This window comes from Anguilla anguilla, chromosome 4 (genome assembly GCF_013347855.1).
Source record: "Anguilla anguilla isolate fAngAng1 chromosome 4, fAngAng1.pri, whole genome shotgun sequence".
Lineage (NCBI taxonomy): Eukaryota > Metazoa > Chordata > Actinopteri > Anguilliformes > Anguillidae > Anguilla > Anguilla anguilla.
In genome coordinates this window covers 17,677,206-17,701,941 of record NC_049204.1, presented here as the reverse complement: position 1 = coordinate 17,701,941, position 24,736 = coordinate 17,677,206, and the positions used below count along the sequence as shown (strand labels likewise).

Genomic DNA, 24,736 nt, shown 5'->3' with positions numbered 1-24,736 from the left:
GCAGCTTGTTGTCAATAAATGCATTCTTAGCTAAAAAAAAAAAAAAAAGAGAAAATGACTGTATCTTGCACTTTTCACTGCAATGGACATTGTTCCCTGCTTAGGGATGTCTCTGTTAGGGATAACATGATGTTGTTTGACACTGGCAGCAATCCTCGAGTAAGACTTTGTTATATAAGGGAGTTAATATTTGGCAGATATATATACAGAAAGGGCACATAATTACACTCTGTTATAATAGGATAAATCAGGTTTAATATCTGGCCTGGCCCAAAATGTGTACTCATTCCATTAAGCTTATACATCAGTTTATTTATTTATTATTATTTTTTGTTTCAATTAATATTTTTCCCTATGTACTCAGAATGTCCATATCTACTGTGGACCATATTATAAAACATAGTGCAAGCACTCCAGGATTCTTATCCAGGTGATTACTGTGCTACCTGCTTACTGCGACCACGGAGCCCCACAGCTAAGCTGCTTAGAGCGGTTATTATGTAGCTGCAGTAAGTGTTTGCATTTCTCAGGGGCTGATAGTTTGCAGCTCATGGGCCTGACCTAAGCCTCCAAGAAGGATGCAGACCATTTCTGCATGTCAGCACCATCAATAGACTCCAGAAAGCAGAAATGTGATAGGCGACTGTATTTCATGTAGATTATATGGCAAAGTATTTTAATGTAAAGGCATAAATTGTTGAGATTGTTAAGCTTCTGTCACACACAATTTGCCGGAGAAAGATTATTGAAGTCCCAGTGACCCTAGCCCACAGGGACAATAAATGTCTCAACTGCTTTATCAGTAATACGCTCTGTTCCACAATTTTCATCAGAAGCAAATTCTGCAGGGTGCAATACAGCACAGAAACAATAATAGGTATATGGATAATTGGAGGTAAGACCAGTTACAAATTTTACACGTGGGATAACAATTGATGAAATGCTCATGCTATTTACAAGTGTGGAAATAAGATCAATGACTGGGCAAGACACTAGAACAATGTAACAACTTTCTCCATGGGCCTGAATGGTCTCAGGTCGATTGCATTCATCACTTACAGGATTATGGGAATATTTTCAGCATCAGTAACTAATAGGTCCCTTGATCTTCCGGAAGCTGCTCAATTTCTGATGATTTCCTGGGAGAATATGCTGCCTACGGAGCTATTATTATCATCCTTATTCCTAATCAGTGACCTTGCTGGCACAGAATGCTCAGGAATTATACAGATTACGCCGGACTCTGTGCGGCACCTGCCTGTGACATTTTCACGTGGTGTTTATCTGCAGCCGGCGACGGACAGGAAGGAAGATTTCGTCTTTTGTACCATTCCTCAGCGGCTTTGCGCTCAGCGCTTAAGATGCCACACAAACATCTGCCAACCTAATTTATATGCAAAATACATATAAGACTCCAAGGAATTATCACACCACACCAGACTGGAAAGCTACTCCAAATGTGGATTTGGTTTTTGAGGCCCATATATATATATATATATATATATACACACACACACACACGTGTGTGTGTGTGGCACAGAGAGTGAGAGAAAGGAGGTAAATCCATTGGCTTCTCTCCCTTCTTTTGTAGTCTACCAGGCTTCTACAAGGGACACTTCCCATGTCTTGTCCTTGGTCACATTTTCTGTCAGACAACCAGGTGCTTTCAGGCTAGAAAAGCAGCCACACGCTGGATTTATGTCCAGCTAAAACTGTCATATTGTTCATATAAATGTAAATGGAATGGTTGGTATGATATGACATGCACAGTGTCATTCTTTATGGTTCTCAGCAGGGATGCTTGTCTAGGGGACAGCAGTGGAATACGTGGAGGACATGCTTGCTTTACATCTTTTTTAAAAATTCTGTGCATGAGTGTAGTTCAGATATGTGTTCTGGCATTGTGAATTACTCAAAAGAATCCTTCAGCAATTCTCTCTTGACATGAAGTGCGCTTATTTGTTGGAGGGCCATCATCTGATTGCAATACGCTTATCTTTTTCCACACCTGAACACCAGAATTACATTTGAAAGCAATTCTACGCCCATTATCAGGAGGACAGCATTCTCAGAAGTATGTCAGTTTAGTCAGTTATTTTGTTTGTTTCCATCTTATTTTTGAAGTGGCAAAGCAAAGGCACCAGTCCAAAGCTGAGGCACCAACCATATTTATCAAATGTTGCTGATGCCCTCATTTAGGAAAATTGCAACCAGGCTTAAACCTAAATTAATTTAGTTTTTGCCGTTTGTTTTTCTGTTTATAGAGAACATGCCATGATGAACCATGAGATGATTGTTTGGGTCAATAAACAATTGCCTTCACATATGCATTGATGTCCTTTCATAAAATGTAATACAAAAAAAACTTGCACAGTATGTATGGAAATAAATAGATATTCAACTGCTTTGACTGCTTTGAAAGAACCATTCAGAACCATTAAAAAAATCCATCCAAATTCAGTCATTTATGAAAAGGCTGAACATTTATTTGTAGCGATAGAAACATTGTCAAATTGCTTTGATGAAATGAAAACGGCTTTTATAAACAGTCTGTTTACAATGCAAATGTAAAAGTAAAAAAGCAGCATGTAACTCGGCAGTACCATTTAAGCAGAAAATAACAAACAGAAAAACACATATGTACAACATAAAAGGCAGAAGTAATAAAAGTATTAAGCAAAGCCTCAGAGTTCAATACATAGAATAATTGTTACATTAATAAATATCCATATTTTTCATTTCTTCATAACCAGCAATACATTTATACAAGGGAAGAAAGTATTTACAAAAAGTGCCTTCTTGTTGGCACTGAAAATAAATGAAATAAATTATACGGAAACCATATGAAGGCAAAAGCAAGTATATTTCCAATGTTTCGTTTTGCACTTTTCAAAGTAAACTGTATACAGGGAAGCCTTGGAATGTTTCAACTAAAAATTGAAGTTTAGGGTCCGTATATATGCGCAATTCCTATAAGATACAAATTAGATTTAAAGATAGCTTTAGCATAGGTCAGATATGTACAGTAGTTTCATATGTAGTGCCCCATCTCAGCTTGTTGTCATTGTAGGCTTAATGCATTATTGCCATTTATAGCAGATATTCTTTTTGCAGTTCTATTAATCAAAGATTGGCACAAGAAAAGCTGTAAAAAAGTTGCATAAAATTTGTATTTTCACAAAACTGCAAAACCAAAAATGTACATACCTTGTTCATATGAACTCAGCTATGTTCACCGAAAGATACTAAATACAGCTTAATCATACTTTATATTTTTGGTGGAATTACTTAGACTAAAATAGGAATTCCAATATCTGCATCTCATTTGACTATAAAACTTGAAATGCTTTTTGCCAGACAGCAATAGCTTCATTTATATATATATATATATATATATAATTCATATATTACAAAGGTTTCAAAATCTGCAAAAAGATTTATATATTTTTACTAGTAAAATATTTTTTGTCAGTAATACAGATTAGAATTTTGATTTAATTTATACAATTTAGTTACAAAACATTAGAGAATTGCCTATAATATTTAACTATTAAATGTGACAGACCCAAAATTTTTGATTTAGTGAAAAGGAAGGCTACACAGTTCTCAGTCCAACAGCTAAATAAGGCCCTTTGTTTACACTGAACTAACAAACATGGTTCCTCTGCACAACAGGCACATTAAGTCACCTTTTAGCAGATGACAAATTATCAGCAAATTCAATAACTTAAATGACATAAATGAAAAATAATTTAATTGAAATGATTATTTTTAAATTGCAACAAAATAGGCTCTTAAATATCTTTCAATGGACATTTCAATTCCAAGTTGTTCCCCCACAGAAACCCAAACACTTGGGTATTTTTTCCGAAAATGGTAAACATGATCATTGTGTTTAGTCTTGGGAAAGAGGTGTTGCACTTTTGGGTCATAATATCCAACTGCAGTGCTACTTGAATCTGTTTTGTCTGGTGATTGGCAAAATAAATATACATACAAATAAATTAAAACATTATGTAATACTTTTGAGGTATTACAGTTATATTAGGTATTTTTATCTTAATACGAGCTTCAGCTGTAATATATATGGTAGTTCATAATAAATAAAATGCTCAGTATAGTGTATTATGTAAACCCTTTGCACTGTTGACCCAACACCATAAATAGTACTGCCCAAGGACAACTTCAAAGGCAGAAAGGAAAAAACATTTCTGCCAGAACTTGGACCAGTTCTCAATATTCTCACAGGTAAAGTGCTGATCTGCAACTTATGGACAAGGGGGGCTTTGTGTACCATACCAAATCATTGTGGGAAAATACATTTCCAGTTTTAGGATGAAATGTAGGGGGGTAAACCCATCAGCTGAAACCAGACTGACGGATGCTGTGATTTGGGGCGGTGGGAGGGAAGTTCACACATGAAACAGACCCGGATCCCATCACAGCGACAGTCACAATTCATTGCTTCAAAGAGCTTTAAAGAGTCCCTGAGGTGCACAATCAATGAGAATTCAAAATGCCCCCAAAACAAATCTCTACGTGTAAATAAAGTGGTGACTCTTTGTGGGGCACTGGAGGAGTACCGAGTGCGGTACAAAGCTTCTCAGGATAGGATATCAGCCAAAGGTCACTGATAGCTTAAAGGTTTGAATGACCTTTTCACGTTTCTGTACACAACATGTTAGCTGCCAGGTTATATAGCTCTGATGATGGACTCCTTTACTAACATTTGAAAGGCAAAGAGAAATATTTGAACAAGAAGAGGAGGGGAGATCACAGCTTCCTTAAATTAACACATACATTTGTAAAAAGTATACATGTACAGTCCTCAGCCAATATATTATAATGTCTATTTTGCTTTTTCCCCCCATTAAACCTTTACAGATTCCATTACTGATGACTTAATGGCTTCTTCCAAGAGCTGATTGTCTGTAAAAGTAGCAGGAGGTTCTGGGACAGATTCTGACAAGCCAATCAGGGATTCCAGGAAGCAGGTGCCTGAGTCACTTGTCTGGGGGAGGCTGGGATAGCTAGGCAACTGGAAATGAAAATAGTTGTCCAGGTTCTCATAATCCCTCAGCGAGTGGTACAGCGGACTGGGGCTGTAATCGGGGAAGCCGTCCAGGAACTCCAAGTCAGATTCTGAGGACAGGCTGAGGTCCATGTAGCTGGACGAGTGATCGATGGAAGGGGAAGGGGTGTGGGGGACCGGGCCGCTCTGGAAGAGCGCACAGGCCTGGTTTGCGTTTTCGTCCAGGAACTCGGAGATCGACAGACTTCGGTTGTCCGTTTGCTCAACCGCCGAGCCGGGCCCAGTGGCGCTGTCGTTGTCATTGAAGAAGCCCGCCGTGCCGGCCAGGGGCCGCTGGCCGAGCCGGTCGCCCCCGCTTCCGCCAGAGCAGTCCTCGTTGTCAGAGTCACTGAAGCTGAGGATGCGGGCCAGCCCGTCGTCGTCCACGTCCAGCTGGGGATGGCAGGGCCGGGGGCTGCCTCCGGACTCTGAGTCCTCGGTCTGGCACGAGGAGCTGGACGAGTCGGTCATGTCGCTGCTGCAGCTGTTCTCGCCCGCCACTGCCAGATTTGAGCTGAAGTGGAAGGAGGGGCAGGCGGGGATGTCGGGGGCGCCCTCGGGCAGGGCCACCTCCTGTGCCCGCCCGCTGATGTCCGAGCTCTCCTCCAGCCGCTTCTCCAGCTCCAGCTTCATGATGGTGTGGATGTAGTGTGTCTGCACCCGGCTGGAGTTGAACTCGATGCGGCCCTCCGTGTTCCCACATCCGTCTTTAGTGCAGCCACATGGGAAAGAGGAGTGGTCCATCTGCGGAGGACAGGAAAGCGGGACGTCAACATGAGTACAACAAGCTTAGAGCCAGACCTTATGCTGGCACACTACCCTGTCCAGCACATCAAATGAAACTATAATGGAATCTTGTGACAATATCATTGTGCAACTGATTCTCACTATTCATTCTTCATTCATTCCTCTTTTCTCGCAATATCACCTTACTGCATAAAGTGACCTCCGATTATAGTCACTATGGTTAACCACAACGATATGTCACAATGGTAAGACTTTGGAGACTGGTGTAGGTTGTTATTTGGCTGTTCCTCGGCACCGGTCACGTACCTGGCACTTGATGCCGGCCAGGCTGCAGGCGCAGGTCTCGGGCTCACAGAAGCCCTGGCAGCTGCAGCCGCAGTCCTCCCGCGAGAGGCGGAGGTCGTGGAGCTGCCGCTTCTCCTCCTTGTCCACCTTCTTGACGCCAGCGCTCTTGAGCAGGGTGTGCCGCATCTTGGACGGGTACGGGTGGAGGGTGAAGCCGTCCTCCAGGTCCACGCCGCTGATGTCGATCTCGTCCTCCGGTATGTCGTCCGTGGTCAGCCGCTCGGCCTCCTCGGACTCCTGGGTGCCGTTCTTGGTCAGCTGCGGGGAGAGAACCGTACGACATTTAGGGCAGGGGAAGCGGCGACTGACATTCCAGAAGGATCCGAGAGTCTCTGTCACCTTGAGGAGTCCATTGTAAGCATGAATTTCCTCTCTCCTGCCAAGGTATCATGGGAGTAGTGATGGGGAAGGAAGCATGCAAGTGGAGGGGGGGGTGAGGGGTGGGAATTGTCAGCTGTCTTGCATAATTAACCAGGAAGCTTGTTTATTTCTTCCTGAAAGCCAGAGCAAGGCTGAAACCGGCTCTCGGGTTTCAACTCTGATGCATGTGACAGGGCCTCGTGCTTCTAGAGCTACGCCACCACTCTTCTCTCCCAGCACTGGGAGATTTTAACGCTGACTGAAGCGACCACCGGCCACTTACAGTTCCGGCGGATTTAAGCGCCGACAGGGGATGGGCGCTTGACTGGCTCTAACCGCCTGCTGCTCACCTTCAGCTTCAGGGCCTCCAGCTTCTCTTCCTTCAGCCGCTGCTTCAGCTTCTCTCGGCGGAGCCTGCGCTGCTTGTCCGCGAACTCGGCCAGGGTGTACTGGCGGCGGGCGCTGTGCTGGCGCACCATGCCCAGCGTGCAACCGCCGCGGCTGGGCACGCTGGTGAAGCCCTGGCACCGCGGGAAGTAGAAAACCGTCACCTGGTCAAACTGCACGTTGCCCCTCCTCGCCCGCTTGGCTTTCTTCAGGATGGATGTGACTGCGGAGACACAGGGAGAAAGACATACATCACTATCTTTAACGCAAATAAGGATAAGAGGAGAGAGAGCGTTGCACTATGACTTTTCAATTGTGGAATGTTTGACTAGGCCACAGTCCAGAGCTAATGGGAGGTTTTCAGTGGAGCTGAGCCACTCCGCAATACTACAAAGATTCAGGGAATGTTGCTGCTGTTACAGTCCCAAGCACAGCCACTAGAGGGCAGGGCACACAGTTATATGTCAACAATACCTTCTTGTTTTAAGGCTTTTTCTAACAACTAATTCAGCAGTTTCTTGGCAGCTATGTGCAACCAAATCATTGAACAAGACAGATATACAACAGCAGTGGCTGTGTAAAGTTGAGCGTGGCGCTATATCTTGCAGCTATTTATAATCAGCAGCTGTACTTTGAGTGCAATTGTCTCTTCAAAATTTTACAATGAACAATAAAGTGAAAGAAACTAATTTCTGGTGTTATGCTCTTCTTCTAAAACCAAGCTGTTTGTCTCTCAGACTGTCACAAAAACACACACACACACACACACACACACTGCTGGCAGTAAATGAGACTTGGGAGGACGCCATGTCAGATGTCACCCTTGCGCACAGGCACACATCCGTACAGTTCCATGCCACTAATTAGCAGCCCAAACGAGCCCTGCTTTCTTTCTTTTGAGGCGGTCAGAAAGAGCGAACATGTGAATTTACACAGTGTCCCATTGCACTTCATTGTTCACTAAAACAACCAAGGAGTGCTCTTTTGGCAGCTTTGAGAGACTCCAGACAGACCAGAATCACAAACCGAGGGGTAAATGTTTGAGAGGCCGGAGCCATCTGGTAGCGAGGGCAGCGCACAGCTCTCACGATTTGGCTAAAGCTTCCAGGTCAGCGCGGGTTCATTCATATCTCATCGTGAGCAAACACCACAGTTGGTCAGCCTGGACCATCGCTCAGTGTTCATAGGTGAAACTACCTCTTTTTAGGACAGCTGGGACAAGCTGTTTAGGCCAGTGCCTTTTATCACCGACACCAGGCGAAACCGCACAAGAAAACCATATGTGGCCTAAAAGAAGTTCAAACATTTGTAATAGATTGCCCTTCCTGCTCACAGGAAAGCTCTAAATAGCTTTGTAACTCTGAACCTGCGCAGATTTTAAGGAGCAGGCTCCCCCCTCCCCCCTCCCCCCTTTCCCCCATGTGTCGCTGCCAGCTCACCGATGCTTATCTTAAGAGAACTAAATGTATGAAAAAATTATGCACAGCTGTTCTCTGTCTAGTTCTATGACTAGCGATTAAAACTGAACTGCAGCCCGCAGTGCATTCTCAAATGACTGCATGTGGTTCGTGAGGGCCATTTACCTCCCTTGCTTTAAAAAAATAAATAAATGTGTCCTAAACATCTGCCTATATAAACAAAAGATCACCTTGACGACCGCCTGGCATCTGCCCCTGTATGATAACAGCGCACACCGTCCCCGAAATGGCCTGTTGCTGCGCCCCGATAGCACGTTAGCCGCTGTGAACCGACGGCACGATAGCAGTTTTCCTCCTGCCAGGGGTCCTCTTCAATCCCCCACAGTCCCCATCTTCTGCCGTTCCCTCGTCTGCCTCTCCTGATCGATCCCTCCCTCTCTCCGTGCTTCCCTGACTCCGGGCACCTGTGCTGGGTGCGTGCCCGGCTGTATGCCAGGCTGTCGGACAAGGCTCAGTGTGTTCCCCCGGCTGGAGCTCTGCCAGGCTGCTCCCGCTGGCTCCCCGCCTCGCCGTCCTGGGAACGGCGCGACTGTTTGCCCTCGCCCCTTAACCCCGGCAGTTCCGCCGTGTCCTGCCTAACTCTCCACTCCCTCCGTTTCCTCTCTTCCCGGGCGAGCGCAGGCGTTTCCACCAAGAGAGCCGGTGGAAACAGCCAGAGCAATCGCAGCTTTTGTGTGCCGACGCCAGACTTCGACATCAATCAATCCCCAGTGCGTTTCATTCACACCATCAGCTATTCCTTTCTAGCAACCGTTCTATAGGCAATGTCTGCGCTTTTATTGTGAAAAATATCTTCCCACTGACGATTTGTTTGTTTCTTATCAGACGCGGCTTGCAGCAATGCTACATGAAGATAAGACCAACTGACAGGAGGGGGTTGGGCTGCTCGAGGGAAATGACGCTAATGATTGGGACATTCCACAATGTTTGAAAAGCGGGCAGACGTAGGAGGGCGTGTGCGGAAGTTGAGCTTACTCACAGGGAAATTGCATTGCGGAAGAGCTGGGGCTGCTGGGCCTGGAATCCAGGGCTTCCGAGGAGCAGCTCTCTCCATCCGAGTCCCACTCGGAGTAGGCCGAGGAGGAGAGAGAGGAGGGCGAGGACGAGGAGCAGCAGGGGTCTTCGTCGACCTCCTCAAATTTTCTCTTGAGAATGCCGCTCATGGCGATATTGTGATAGCTGGACAATCTGTTGAGGTCAAACGGTAGAGATAAGGCCATTAGCAGCACATAAATTATGATAATTTCAACTGGCAACACACTTCTGACAGTACTATGTAAAATGTTTTAATACATACAAGATTTAGATGTTTGGAATTAAACCAGTCGAGTCTTAATTTGCCAGTAAAATTACTTCATAGTCACTGTCAACAGCCAATGACCGCAAACCCAAACAAATGAACATGCTGTATACAGTTAATTGTGTGTGGGGAGAAATCATTGGCCAATCCCACGAGAGAAAACCTAAATTAAATGATTAAGGCCAATTTGGTATGAATTCATCTGGTGGAAACAGCCTGTGAAGAGGTTTTGGTTGCTTGGGTGTGTGAGTACAAGTCACCCAGATAGCAAATAGCAAAGGTGAAAAATGAGGATATAGGATACATTTCATAGGCAGTAAGTCTTATAAATTATGCTGTAATTATTGCAGCATTATGCAATTATATGCAGCATTATGTAACTATGCAGAATATCATAAAATAACTTTGCATGGCCAACAGATCTTTATTTACCACAAATAGGGCCTATACACAGGTTTGAAATATGTAACAATCCACCAGCAACATGACTTGCATTTAACTTAAGCATGTATCCAAGCAATGTATTTCCAGGGAACACAGTGTCAAAATTTAGCAGCTTACAGTTTACATCTCCAAGTCAGAAATTCCTGACATTTTAAACACAGATGAGATTCCATCAGGGATGCAGGTGTGCAAAACTAAAAAGGTCATAGTGTCAATAGCCTCAATTGCTATATGTTGTTTGTAGACTGACTGTAAAAAAAAACAACTAAAAGACAGGTCTGTTGTTACAGTGTCTTTGGTCCTACTTGGTAAAACTGAGCAGTCTTCTGGTCAGAATCGGCCAGGAGCAGCTCTGCTAAGTAAATACGCCTTGTGCGTTTTGCAACCCTTGAGTATACTTTCTTCTGACCCCTATGTCAGGGGAAACGATGCTGTTTCAGAGTAAAAACAATCAATCCTTTGAAAGGACATACGCGCCCCCCCCCCCCCCCCCCCACCTCCTCGATTCCACGCCTCCTTCAGCTAAAGTCTCCTGACCGAAGCGGAGGCCCTTTCCCTCGCTAATAATCCGTTGCTCGACTGCTCAAAGCTTTTCTGAGCTGGCGTCCAGGAAGAGACGCTGATCTGCGGGCTTTTCCCAGCGGACTTCCGCTGCGGGCGGGCTGAACGCGGGGGCCTGACTCTGCCCTGCTCTGAGCCGGCGCCTGGGAAGCGAGCGCGGGGAGGCCGGCGCATGCGAGACGCCGCGTGTGAGGGCGTCCGAGCACGGCTCGTCCGTTGCCTTTTCCGCCTGGTCTGCTCCGTCGGCTAATTCAGCCTGAGAGCTGGTCAGTATTTCAACACCGCAAGGACCATTCACAGTGACACAGCGAGCACAGAGAGAGAGGCGCTGATTCACAGAAACAAATGCCTTCATGCATAAAGAACACACACACACACACACACACACACACTCAAACCTTTTAGCACCAATTACTGAAAATGTTTACATTTACAGCACTGTATTTTATATTACGATAGTATTACGGTATACGATAGTACCGGTAACCGCAATTGCTTTATGTTAAGTGTGATATGCTACGTTGTTCAGCCGCTTGGAACATGCCTGTGAATCTCCTTAATTAGCCGACTAACCCTCCCTCCCCCTCATGTCCGCCCACTTTATTAGCAGCGACGTGAGGAAAGGCCTCCGCAGAGCCTCTAAAGGGAGCGTCAAACAAACATAGATCACCCCGCAGGCCATTGTCAGGCAGCAAAGGCTATCAGTTGCAAACCCAGCCCTCTCGCACCGCGAGGAGAGGCGCACGGTCCCGTCCCTGCGCAGCCCCCCGCCCCTGCCCCCACCCCCGCCGTGACCTCTGGGTGACACCTCAGCCGGTCGGGGTCAGATGTATTTGTGTCTCTGGTTACGACTGAGATGCAGCTGCGCCTTTTCTGAAACGCCCGACCGTGCTGCAAACAGTGGCTGTCTTTATGCACGGAGAATCCTTTATTACAGTCAAATTTCATTTTCTATCAAGATAGCAGAATTGCCATCATCGAAGATCACTCACATGGCTCATAGAGCTTTCAGTAGTACTCAAATGGCCAGTGAAAGCTGAAAAGCACCTCATTCCACAAACAACTGTGTGGAGTCTGGTTATGTAACTTTACTTATAGTTTCATGTCATCTTTACTAAGTTATCAAGTTCTTGTTGGAAAAAAAAGCCAACTAGTGAGCCATTTTGCTGTATTTTGTTCTAATTCTTGTGACAGAAATTCAATTTCTTGGTCTTGATTTTGGTCTGTGGTACAAGCTAATGTAAATTTAATGTAGCTATTTATATGTAGTACATAGCTGCCATATTTACATAGCTTGAGAATATATTTTTTAAATGTTGCACAGGTAAACTAGAAAACTTAAAACAACCTTTCCTAAAATTACAGAGGACAGTGCCAAAAAACATTTTCCAGCGCATAACTGTTCCGTAAACATTCATTCTGGGAATGCGACCCGGGGCTGGAGGCACTGTAAATGAGCACTGTGGCGTGGCTCATACACGCAGGACTTCTGGGAACTGAGGAGCGGCGGAGGGAGGCTGTCATCGCTGCCCCTCTGACTCGAGCCTCAGGGGGATCCCAGCCCGTGCGGCAGGGAGCCCTATTCCCCGCAACCGCGGTCCCACGGGGCCTCCTCGGGTCAGTGGCTCCAACGCGGGCTGGGTTTTTTTCCCCCCACAACAAAAAAGTAACAGAATGTTTCCACACACCTATGTACAACAAAAGCGCATTGGCGCACTGACGCACAATGGCTAACGCGTCAAATATCTCGTAAGCAACAGCCGGCCCTTCCACTTGCGCAAGCAACCTAACCGCAAACCTTCGCAATTCCACATAAGCTTTAAAAAAAAAAAAAAAGAAGGCGGCTAGTCTAGCCAAAAAAGAGGATTATTCCTATGTTAAATCATTATGTAACAAAACATGACCGTGTGCAGGCTGTTGAACTGGAAGAACCAGCCTCCTCAAAATGCAGACAGAAAATTTGAATTAGTCATCTTATTAGTCAGAGGGAAAGGGCTCCGTGGACAAATGAAGGAGGCGCACTTGGGCTCTCTCGCAGAATAAACACAAAGGACGAGTGTTCCAATCTGAGTTTACAGTACACACTGCGGACCGTTGGTACAGCACGGGGCACTTCGGGACGTCATCTGGCGAGGGGCGAACAAAGCGTGCCGCCACCCTTTGGCTGCCAGCGCCAGATGCCAAGTACCGGGCGCCTCCCGCCGGCACCACCAAAAGCATCTCCACAAGCTTAACGTTCTTTCGTGGGACGTGTGAGTCATAACACAAGGGGCTATGTACATGGGGACTTTCAGGCTGTAGTAGAAGCTAAGAACAAAACTGGTCTTTGCTGAGAGATGATTCATCTCGTCTTGATCATTTTGTACCAATAAGTGTTATTTGTCCCTGACAAATATTTGCAACTGTACTAGCAGTTTTTGGAAAAAATAAGCTGAAAGCCTCCTGATTATTAGAAGATTTCAAAGCATTTACTGGAACACAGTCTGCTGCCCATATGCCAGCTTTATGCAGTCATCCACCAGTCTTCTCAACTTGACAATCTGCCAATTATTAATTTCAGAAAAAGATAGCTCTTGTGTTTGACGTGCATCATTTTTAAGAACACCTTTTTCCCCATTCAACTACAGTACTGAGATCCCCATGCCTGTGCTCTGGAACTGTGACCTCAAGTATGTTTACTGATGATGCTCCCATTTCTAGCATAATGAGGAAAAGCATATGGGATTGACCTATTCTAGTATAATGCCTCTGATATGATTTAGGCAAAAAAATGAAATAAAATGAAACAATGCTTTGCGAAGCCCCCTGAGGTAGGAAGAGCAAGGAAAGCAAAATGTTTTAATTAAGAGCCGCAATGTGGGGGTGGGGGACAAAGGGACGACTAAGGTGACAGAAGTAGGTCATTGTCTTTTGACAGGGGACTACCTGACATATTGATTTGTTAATGCTGCTCAATGGGCAGAAACAGTGCCGAGCAGCTAATCTGGGTTGGCTGGGTGGGTGAGGGGTGCTCTTTGTGTAGTCCTCTCCTCTGCTTGTCAACTGAACAGGCTGCGGGAGAGCACGGAGACCGAGCTATTCAATGCCTCCTGGAGGGAATCCTTAAACAGGTGGAGAAAAGAAGGAAGAGAAGCGTGACTCCCGGCCCTCAGAGAAATAAGGGGGCCGTCGCGCGTGGCCCTTCGGCGGGGGGAACGCGACGGAATGGCTCGGAACGCGGCGTGCTCGCGCTTCCCCTTCACGCGATGAATTATGCATCGCCGGCATTCCATCAGCAGCCCAGCCGGGCGAATGGGGATGGGCTCTGATGGAGCATTCTCAAATCAGCTGTGACAGAGTTTGGGAAATAGACCTTGATGCGGTGGAAACGCGGAGGCAGGCGGAACCCGGAGCCACCGCGCCACCGCAGCCGGACATAACCGGCGCTCTGGTGCTAGCCAGCAGGGAGACGCCACTGGCGCGCGCGGCAGACATTACCAACATTCTGAGTACCCGTCGGTCTGATTCAAGTGGAATCAGATCATAGACGCTTTCAGATCATAGACGCTGCAAACACTCTTCATAACCATGTCTGAAATGCACATGGGAAAAAAATGGTAAAGTTATATATTTTTTTTTTTTACTAAATAAATGTCCCAAAACAAATGAGCATGTGGGGTTATCAGTAAAAGATACCCAATATTAAAATCCCACATAGACTACTTCTCAAGTAGTAGGTGAACACTGGAGAAGACATGGTATTAAGTCTGGTTAGGGCTATTCCCTGTTCATCTTTCTCTCGATAGCTTAAATGTAAAGTAAACTGTAAAACTGCAAGTGGCTTAAACCCTTCTAGCAATGTGTGGTTCATGGAGCAACACTGTAATCCTAATCCCTTCAGGGCAAACAGGTGGGCTAGCACATGGGCTATGCCCGTGGCCATAAATCTCTCACCTTCGGCCTAAGGGCTGCAAGACACCCCACCTGGGACTTCCCGCTTGCAGAGAAGAAACCTCAAACCTCTAAAAACGCGACAGGCTGTCCAGACTGCTCTCGTCTCGCACTACCGGCCGGCAACAGAGCAGGGTGCAAGTGTGCTGCTCACGGCGACTCTGTCCACCCAGCTGTTCGTCTGACTGAACGCGCTGATGAACCAGTGGGTGCAAGCTAGCCCCAGTCACTGGCGAGCGGTGGCGAGGCATGATGGGAAGGCAGATGTTGAAAGCTCTTGCACGGAGCACCTAAGTTCTGCAAACATTCCCCCCATCCCACTGCTCGAAGGACTTGCATGGGCTTTCATTCAGAATACGATTTCCTGGGTCACATGCTCAGTGCCACTTAATCACTTCACTCAAATCACTAATGCAGCTGCACCAAGAAATTCACTGTCATTCTGTCAAAATGTGCCTGTCATTTAATAATGCACAGGGTCAGCCGAACTGCATTATTTAAGAAGGCAAGTGACCTGTTAGTGCAGCTGTTTCTCCATTTACTTTGACTATGAATGTGTATTTTAAGTACTGGCATCGAGAGGAAAAAAAACGTTATTTTGGTAAATAGCAGGCACCCACTGTTACACTGGAGTATTACCGTCATGTATGCATTCAATAACTCCAGGAATCGGTGTATTAGAGCAAAGCACTCCACCTGCTGGCAAACCAGTGGGAACTACGGCACTTTCAGAAGTTGTTTTCACAAAAAATGTAATCCTTCATAGTCCACTTTGCCAAAGAGACATTCTGTTCTTTGGCCTCAGCCCCTTTCACTCAATCGCTCCAAATGAAGGGGGGAAGGGGGTGGGGGGTTTAAACAAATAAATAATATTACGGCTCAGGCCTACAGTGTGACTCCCACTGTTCTGGGGATAACACTGCAAATATTTAACCCAGATGTGCTCCTCCTATACAATGCTTACTATTCCTACAAGACTAGGCATCCTCTCTAGGCTAAACTAAAATGCTCCACACAACATCAATCCTACAGGTATTACACGACAGCAGGCCAGAGAACAGATTAAGACAGTGAGTTACGTACTCTGTTTGCAAAGTTGCATTTGATTAACAGTTATTCCATCACACCACCTTTATTAAATACTATTGTGCTGGTCCTTGCGACAACACAGCAGTTTAATGTCATTGATGGAATTAACAGAAGTGATTTTTTGTGCTGTCGCAAATGTGCAAATTATTTACATTTGGCTGTATTCAAGGCAGAACATGGCAAAGGGCACCAAATCAAACAAATGCATCCTGAGGTTTGCCAATAGCACAAGATCCATGCTGACATTGAGTCTGACTCAGGGAGAAACTCTGTAAAATTATTCATCTTGCCTCAAAAGTAGCCTCAAAGAGAAAACAACTCTAAAAGCAGCATTGCAGCTTTAAACACAGTGAGAATCTGAGAACACTTAAAACAAGTTAACTGCGTGCTAATTCAGCTGTTCCAACAGTGACTGGAATAGGGCCCTCTCAGACATGATTTGTCCCTCTTTTTATGGCCTCTATTAAAAGTTTACCGTGAAAATTTTTGAATGGCGAGACCGCCAGTGTGATATAGGCAGAGGGACACTCTCTGGGGGGGAGGGGTTCTAGCTTGGTGGGGCAGTGTGTGTGTGTGTGTTCACACGTGTCTGTGTGGCGGGTAGGGGGTAGGCATCTCGGGTAAAATCTGTCTGGGGCACAAGAGGTCACCATCCCTGCTCCAGCAATGAGTGCCGGACAACCCCAATGCAGATGGCGGCCCCCTCTGCTACCACAACCCTGAAAGGGAACCTCCAAATCCCTCCCTCCCTCCCTCTCTCCCGCTAAGCACACACAAAAGCTGCAGCTTTTTTCTCGGAGGAAAAAAAAAAATATGAAGGGACACTCAGAGAGAAGACACTTGATTTACAGTGCTGTTGCTCCTGCTTTCACATAATAGGGGGCCTCCAGTGATGAGCGTGCAAGCAGTAAAGGAGAGCCGTTTCCTGCGGTTTGAGACGAGAGCTCCCGTGCGTATAAAAAAAAAACTGCCTGTTTGAGAAACTCCACACAGTCTCACACCTCTTGTTTTTTGGGGAGGGGACCGCGTCAAAGTGGCGAGCGGTTGAGGCCAGGGGTGAAACAGGAAACAGGCGAGCCGGTCTGATCGTCTCCGGCAGTTTGTCCGTCTCCTCAACCTCGCCCCCCCCCCCCCCCCCACCCCCCCACCCCCCACCCCCCACACACACCCACCTCCCACCCATGTACTGACCCTGTGTGCATTTCAGCCTGGCTCTCCTCACAGCCAATCTCATGCACGTATATTAAATACTGCGCATTGTCAGATGCTGTAGGTCTATCATGTGACTGGTGGAGCTCTTTTTCCCAACTTTTGGGAAAGAACATGCCATCTTGATAACGAGGAACTGCTTTTGAAAATGGAAAATTGGCAAATCAGGTGAATCAAATGTCAGTAAATGAGCCTATCATGCCTATACCTTTGACTTAATTTCCCTAACTCTCCTGAATTCATTTTTGAACAGAAGTGTAATGACAGCATGAAAATGATCTGCCATTCCCCTGAAGGAGTGTTAGTACAGGTTCATACCTGTCCACAATGATAAGCGTCACAACTCTGGCTTCACATCTTTATTTGCCTGTTAACAACCATTTGTGATTAAGTTAACATAGCTTAACAAGTCCAATTATAAACTCAAATATATACTGTAGTGTAGAAAAAGTACACTAGATATAGTTAACTTCTATTGAAAACGTGACTATAGGCCAAAGCTTGAAGTAAATAATCATGAGTTTTTTTAAGTCCACTGTTGCATTAAATGTCAAAAAGAATGTTTTAGCTATTTAAACAGATGGTATATAACAACAGTAAAGTTTTAAAAGCCCAGTATACATATAAAAAGAAAGAAACCTGAGACCGAGGGGTGCTTATATTTCGTTATTTGTCCTGTGGGAAAAAGAATAGCCTACTGGTCCGCGACAAATGATGTGTTGTAGCCTATATAATTCTAAAGGGATTGGAGTGATAGTCTCCTCAAAACCGGAGATAAAACTGGAGGACTCATTACAAATACAACACTAAACAATAAACACATGCGGGGCGAGACTTGTACTACAGAACACATCACGTCAATCTATCATACCTATTAATTCATTCACGAGGGTTAGGCAAATTGTACACCCGCCCCCTCATTACAGCCGAGACATCCCAGCATGTGAATATCGCACCAGAGATCCCCAAAGTTTCCATCATCCCGCTAAAACAATAAACCATTAACGTTTCATTTTCTGCAAATTGCCATGAATTAGGGGAGAAATCAATGCAAGCACATCGAAAACACCATAACCAAACGGTACCAGACACGATAAAGAATAAGTGATTATCCCGACCGAAGCCATATCATATTCATTTCTTTTTAAAAAGAGAATAAGACAAACAATCACCGCAGAAACCTGGTAAACTGATATTTAATGATTACAAACACTACTGAAATAAATAAGCAGGATGGTTTACAAGCCTTGCATAAATAGTCAGGATTTCAATCACGTCGTGTTCAACGTGACTTCGCAATGGACAATCTCTCTAGTGCTGACCTTCTCAACCCTGGTGATTAATGCTAATTACAATTGCAACGCCATTCCGCTAAACGCTGGCCTCAATCAGCTGTTCTGTAGTTCCTTCAGGAGTCGCTCGTGTAACAACCAGAGACAGAAGAACAGAGGAACAAGAAATCAATTTACTGTGCACACATCGTCTATGTAGTAGGCTATCGCATAAATCAACACGGTGTCCGCCACAATGTTACCTCATTTCGCATATTCAAGCCGTGAACCATAGCCCACTGTGCTGGGGAAAATAAATAAATAAATAAAAATCCGACGGATCCCAGTACAATTAAAAAATATCAAAATTAGAAATTATGTTATTCACCACCTGCGTTTACCAATAAAGCTAAATATTTTATGTACCTAGCCTATGCATTTTCACCATGTACGGCTATCACTAATTAAAAATGACTATCATTCACAACATCACGAACAGCTTAATTATACATACATTATAGCCTAACCATTTATCACTAGTATAAAATGATACAATAGCCTAAATAGTAATCCCAACAGATAAACACCCGTTATTTAAAAATGTAAGCAGACTATTAACCAAAGTAAACATTATTATAGACATTAAGAGACTAAATGCAATAGACGTGCGATCGTTTCCTAAAGTTAAACCAACTAGCGCGTTTACTGTTTCAACAGACTGGAAAATTCAAACTTACTTATGAAAAATATATGTATGTATTTCATGTATTGCCGAAACTACCTCTTCTGTTCGAGTGACATACGGCAAAGAACATTCAAACTATTTGGCTAGAGTCCAGTCCGGCGGTCTTGAAACATAAATTACAAGACTGGTGTTAAATAACCAACATAATGCAGTAGCCTACTTACCAGGGGTTCAAGTATCCGTTCACCATTAGTAAAACGACAAGAAATCCGTCAGTGAAATATAGTGATAGTATACTGAAATCCAAAGAATTGCGCTTATGCTTGCATAGACTGCTGGCTTTTTTGTCTCGCTATTGTATGAGTACCGTACCAGCTGAAGCCTCCCCTTGTCTGATCCAGCCTGCTCAGCAGCGCAGCCTTTTTCGTCAGTGGAAAACTCCCTCCTGCCGTCTGACGCAAGCGGTGACACGGGGAGAGGGGAGAGAGACTGCCCACACGGCTTCCTGCCTTCCGAGCACTCTTGCCCTGGCGCACTCGTATCCTGACAGCCAATCGCCTTCATTATCTAGCCAACCCCTGCCCTGGGGACATGTGTACACAGCCTGAACGGGAGCGAGACGCAACAGCGGAAAAAACGCTCAAAAACGTATGGCTAAAACGTATAAAACCAGACGGTGACGTATTGCTCACAGTGGTTAAACTTCTGTCACACCATTACACGGTTCTGAACTATAAAAAGTAAAAATTAATCTAGTGGCCAACGCATGTTTAACGAAAAAGTGAAACGTTTGGTGATAAATCCGTCATCTATCGAGAAAGCAGAAGAAACAAAAAGACACTGCATTGTTAATAATTTTTTGTTTGTTTTCTTCCGGACTTGTTTTACGTTTGTCAATTTTAGCTCTGACAGAGTTGCGTCAGAAGTATTGTTTCTGTTCTTTTACAATCAGTTTTATAAAAATCTCCAACACAGCTCAGTTTTCACTGATGAGTCATGTGACTTACTGGAAAGAACTGTGACATCGTCATTTTTATAATACTGCGTCATCAGTAATATTATGTTACAGTAAACCGAAATTATGAAGAATAATTGTAAGCAGGAAGAATTTCTAAATTAAGAACGAGGAAAATCAACATTTGAGAAAATGTGTAATTGTTGGTTTTAATCAGACGGTAATTTACAGCCATTGTCCTCCAGTCTTATTTTACACCAAGAGCCTGAGCTGCCCTTCCTGTAAACGGCAAAGCAGCCATGGTGTTCAGCCAGGCTGTCGCCCGCACACCCGGCTCTCCACCCACCACAGGTTGGACATCCTTCCTCCCTTGCCTGTTCTCGTCCACTGCTGACAGACTAATGGTGCGAGGGGTCAGAGAGCAGAGCTCTGATGGAGTCTGTAGTCTGAGAGACAGGAGTCAGCTGCCTCTCTTTACTGCAAAGCCCTGAGGGATGCCTAACCTCCACTATACTGGTCACTTTCAGGAGCTGATGTGGCCTAACAACAGCACTCGGACTTCTGACGCCTCCCCAGTCCCAACCCCCAGCCTTCCCCGATCAGAGAAACATGTCCCTCATGCCGAAAACTGATTCAGCATCATGTGTTTGTCATTACCAAATGGACCCCATTACTTCACTGTCAGCTCATTGCAGAGCAGCAGTCACACCAGTGATCAAGTCTCAGGACAGCACACATTACCTTGGAAGTTATGGGGTTTGGGGGCTTTGGGAAGACCTACCACACACGCTGAGCTTTGATGATGGGGATACGACAGCATGAAAAGAAGACAAAAAGTACTTGGTCGCACACAATGTGGGCTTCAATGTGCAAGTTTACCCTGGCCTTAAGTCAAATAGCACCCCCTTAATGCATTCCCAGTACTGCTTATGGTATTCTGATCTTAATTAGAAGGAACCACCTGCACAGCACTGAACTCCAGTTTTCATTTACAGAGTGGCAGAAACTCTAAGATCCAGGCACTTGCTTTCATTTCTTAACTTGGTAAAAAAAAAAAAAAAGTAAGCAGCACATTCTGCCAAAGTCAACACAGGTGTTGCATTCAGCTGAGCTTCAGGGCACGGCTTCAAGATGCTATGTGCATACAGTATGCTAATGGACCTTTTTCACACTACTTTGGTTGTCCTCAGGGTGCCATACAGGAAGTTCCCCCAAAAGCCTTAGAAGCATGTTCAGCTGGATGGTGTAGACCCCACTGGCTTAATCTCAGTGCATAATGGTGTTTTTCATTCAGATCAAACTATATGTTTACAACATTCTTCATGAAGCATGGAGCGAAATCTGTCTGCTTCTACAGTGTGTGCTTTGCAAGTTTAGTTACTCAGTTACTTAACATGCAGCATAATAATGATAACATACAAAAGAGCTGAGTAGTCTGTGCACTGGCCTTGAGCGTGGTGTGAAAATATATTTACTGGTGAGTGGAATGGCATAATGGCCTACGAGAGCCATAATGTCTGAGACTGCAGACTGTCTTTGTGTGAGAGGGTCTCTTGTCGCCTCAGTGCATTTAAACACAATAAATACTCATGTCTGCAGGGTGCGTGGAACTTTGCATCACATGACCTCAGTAATTACAAAGGCATTTACTTCCATTTACAAAAGGAGTGCTATATGTATGCATGCATTTTAAGGATGAACGATCTTTTAAAATGCTCAGGTTTTAAACTGGAACTATTACGTGATATGTTATATATTTCAAAAATGTGAGAAGTGCATAGTTATATATTATTACTTTGACATACAGTCTTGTATACATGCATATATATAGACATACAGATAATATATTTTGAATACTTTGTTTTCCAGAATGGCTGTAGCCTTTCTGCTGCCCCTGGTGAGATTGCACGCAGGGGGTGGCAATGGGGGGTTCTGTGATGCAGACAGCAATTGCAGACCTGTTTGGTACCCCCTGAGCAGATGCTGACTATGCAGATGGATGGTCGCCTATGTCTAGAACCATTCCTGCATTAAACAAGGCTGTGGTTTACATTTTGAATGTTTGTACTCAATGTTATATGGTTTTTGTGCTGTTATGTGTGTTTAATCATAGAACAATTTTCTCACAAAAGATATTTAGTGTGCTCTTGGCAAACACTTCTTTATTTAATTGTAACATATGGCACATTAAAAATAATATACATGCTCAAATCTTGGAATAAGCTATAGTCACAGTAAGTTCTGTAATCACTAGCCAGAAAATGATAAGCTTTCAATGAAAAAAGAAAGTACCATAAGATGGCATTCATTACATATCAACAAGGCATATATTGTTGTGAAGTTCAAGACCAGTGACTAAGAACAGGTATGTTTTCTGTTATTTTCACCATCTTACTCTCTTTCAATTTATCAGCTTCAGATACTTTTGTTGAAAACATACAAAAAAAGGATAACAAAGCACATATAGTCTCAGGGAGAATAGTTTGTCTTTTTTCTAAAGAGAGAAGTTCACTGCGGGGGAGGGGTGATACATTGCCAAAACCACTCAATCAGACCTGAATACATTACAGAGTTCTCTTTAAGTGTGCCAAAGACTTTGCTCTGTGAGACGTTTCACAATAAGCATAATAATAACCCCAAATGTTTTCCATCTGTAAGAGGAACCCATGGCTGCACGTGTTGTGGGCATTGTGCCAATGTGCCAATTTATCATTAAACGATCTGCTTCAAATCCACTCCCCCAACAGTAAATGTGAAGAATTGTTATTATAGGCTATATACTTTTTTGTAACAGCAACGAAGTAATAAGACTTCACTGAAAATAGTGGGTGGCTTGAAGCTCATAAATGTGTTCTGATGCTATAATGTTTATAGTTTATAATGTTCTTTACAGGAACGGTGATTTGGCTTCCGAGACACAAGCGGTGTGGAAAAAATACAGTGACGTGGCCATGATGGTGAGTAATAAGACAAATACTGGAACACTGAGATCAGACTGTTGGCCCAAGTGGTAAGAATAAAAAGTGGCTACTGTTTACCTGCAAATGTAATGAATGACAAATATCGTCATGGCCATTCTGTTTTTAAGAAAGCAAGTCCAAGTTGTACTGTTACTACTTAGAGCATTACAACTGTTGATAGTAACAACAACAACATTACTAATCTTTATGACAGCATTGTGAAACAAAATAATATGAGGTAATAAACCTTTGGAAAATACAGGCAACATATTTTCTTGGAAGTGGCTATGTTACTATTAGTTAAAAAGCAAGTTAAGTACATTAATCAAATATATATTGTTGTGTGAATGCTTGTAATAATGCAAGTACAGGCCCTGCTCAAAAATCCTGCAGTATCTCTTGATGTAATCTTAGGTGTGTACAGCGTGTTCCTGCACTGTTTTGACTCCACTTCAGAAGACAGTAAAATGAAAAGAGAACTGCACAGTGTAGGGTCAAACTAAAGCCAAAGGGAAGGCAGCCCTCCCCCACTGGCACTCAGCCAATCACCTCCCAGAAGAATGTCTTTACTCTGAGACTAGAGCCTGTCTAGTGATATGACATCATCAGCTACCCCTTAAAATAAAAAAAAAGAAAAGGCTGCTTTTTTTTTGTTCACTGGAAAATTTTTGTTCTCTGGAAAGTCTGTCACAGAAACATTGAGGTCTGTATATTTGTTACCAAAATTGGACATGATAGAAAACAATCTCATGATTCATTTACCATGATATTCAGTTCACATCTGACAATGTATAGAGCCAAATTTAATAGAATTTAATACATGTCTGAAAAAGAAAAGAATGGAAAAATACCAGAAACAGTTGAAGTCAGCCTTGTCTTAGCCCTGAGCAACTTTTACGTAGATTTGTAAAAAGCCATTTCGAGTGTTTATGAAGGTATTCTGTGATTTTGATTAATAGGGTAGAATGTTTGTGTTCTGTGATTATGATTAAAATGGTAGAAAGTTGATGTTCTGCAATCTTTATTAATCTGGATCTAAATATATGTTTTTGCTCTTTTTGTTCCAATAAATCAATTTTCAAAATATAAGTGCTGTCCTCTTTACGCTGTTGTTTATATCCTTCTGTGTCACAGAATGGCATGTTCTGCTTCACTTAGAGACAGTGCTAGACAGGCTGACTAATGTTTTGATGAGTTCACCTCCAAGAGAAACAAGAAACTCAGCTCAAACCTTTTCTCTTTTTTATCTATGTCGGTACTTGGTCACTCCTGACACAATTGCCCATAGAAAAGTTTTGAAATTTTAAAAAACAGTGGCGTACATATACACACACTTTGGTCCAATCCACATTTTTAATGAATCAAATAGAAGCACATCAATATGTTACATAACCATATAAGGCCAAGAATAAAACAGCATGGGTTATTGCCTAATGATTTAGTTTAATAAGACTATGAAACGGAACAGAAATGATTTGGAAATTTATTAGTTGTCCTCTTTCACCAGTCTTACCCCAAGTCAGTGAAAGAGTTAATGCTGAGTGGGAATGACCAGCCCAGTTGCTGTCGCCAGTCCAGCGTCACAAACTCCCTCCCATGTCCACAGTGGTGGTGTCTTCATTCCAGAGGTCCAAGGTCTGCTAAAAGTGATCTAAACTGCCTACCAAGAATCAACATTAATTTCTCATATATTATATGCAAAAAATAACATTATGCTGTCTTTGCCAAACTGAGCTGTATGTTCCAAATTCTGAAGGAATGAGATCCACACTGCCCCTGCACTAAGGCCACTGAGGAATGTCCTTCTAGTCGCCTCTTAAGTCTCAAGGACTTTGCATAAAGGAATGTCATAATATCTCTGAATAGACTACACTCTCATTGCTTCGAACTGCATCTTTCTTGTAGAATACATTCAGCTTGATTTCCTTTTAAAGCATAGTCAAT

At 43.9% G+C, this 24,736-nt stretch overlaps 1 protein-coding gene across 1 annotated transcript; it reads right to left on the bottom strand.

Moving 5' to 3' along the window:
- Positions 1–2,461: 2,461 nt before the first annotated feature.
- On the bottom strand, positions 2,462–19,351 carry csrnp1b (cysteine-serine-rich nuclear protein 1b). Its single transcript, XM_035415867.1, has 5 exons — positions 19,102–19,351; positions 9,368–9,576; positions 6,874–7,133; positions 6,125–6,421; positions 2,462–5,815 (listed from the first exon to the last, which is right to left on the bottom strand). Exons 2-5 carry the CDS (start codon positions 9,549–9,551, stop codon positions 4,871–4,873), a joined length of 1,686 nt encoding a protein of 561 aa, XP_035271758.1. The 5' UTR covers positions 9,552–9,576; positions 19,102–19,351; the 3' UTR covers positions 2,462–4,870.
- Between the last annotated feature and the right edge of the window lie 5,385 nt (positions 19,352–24,736).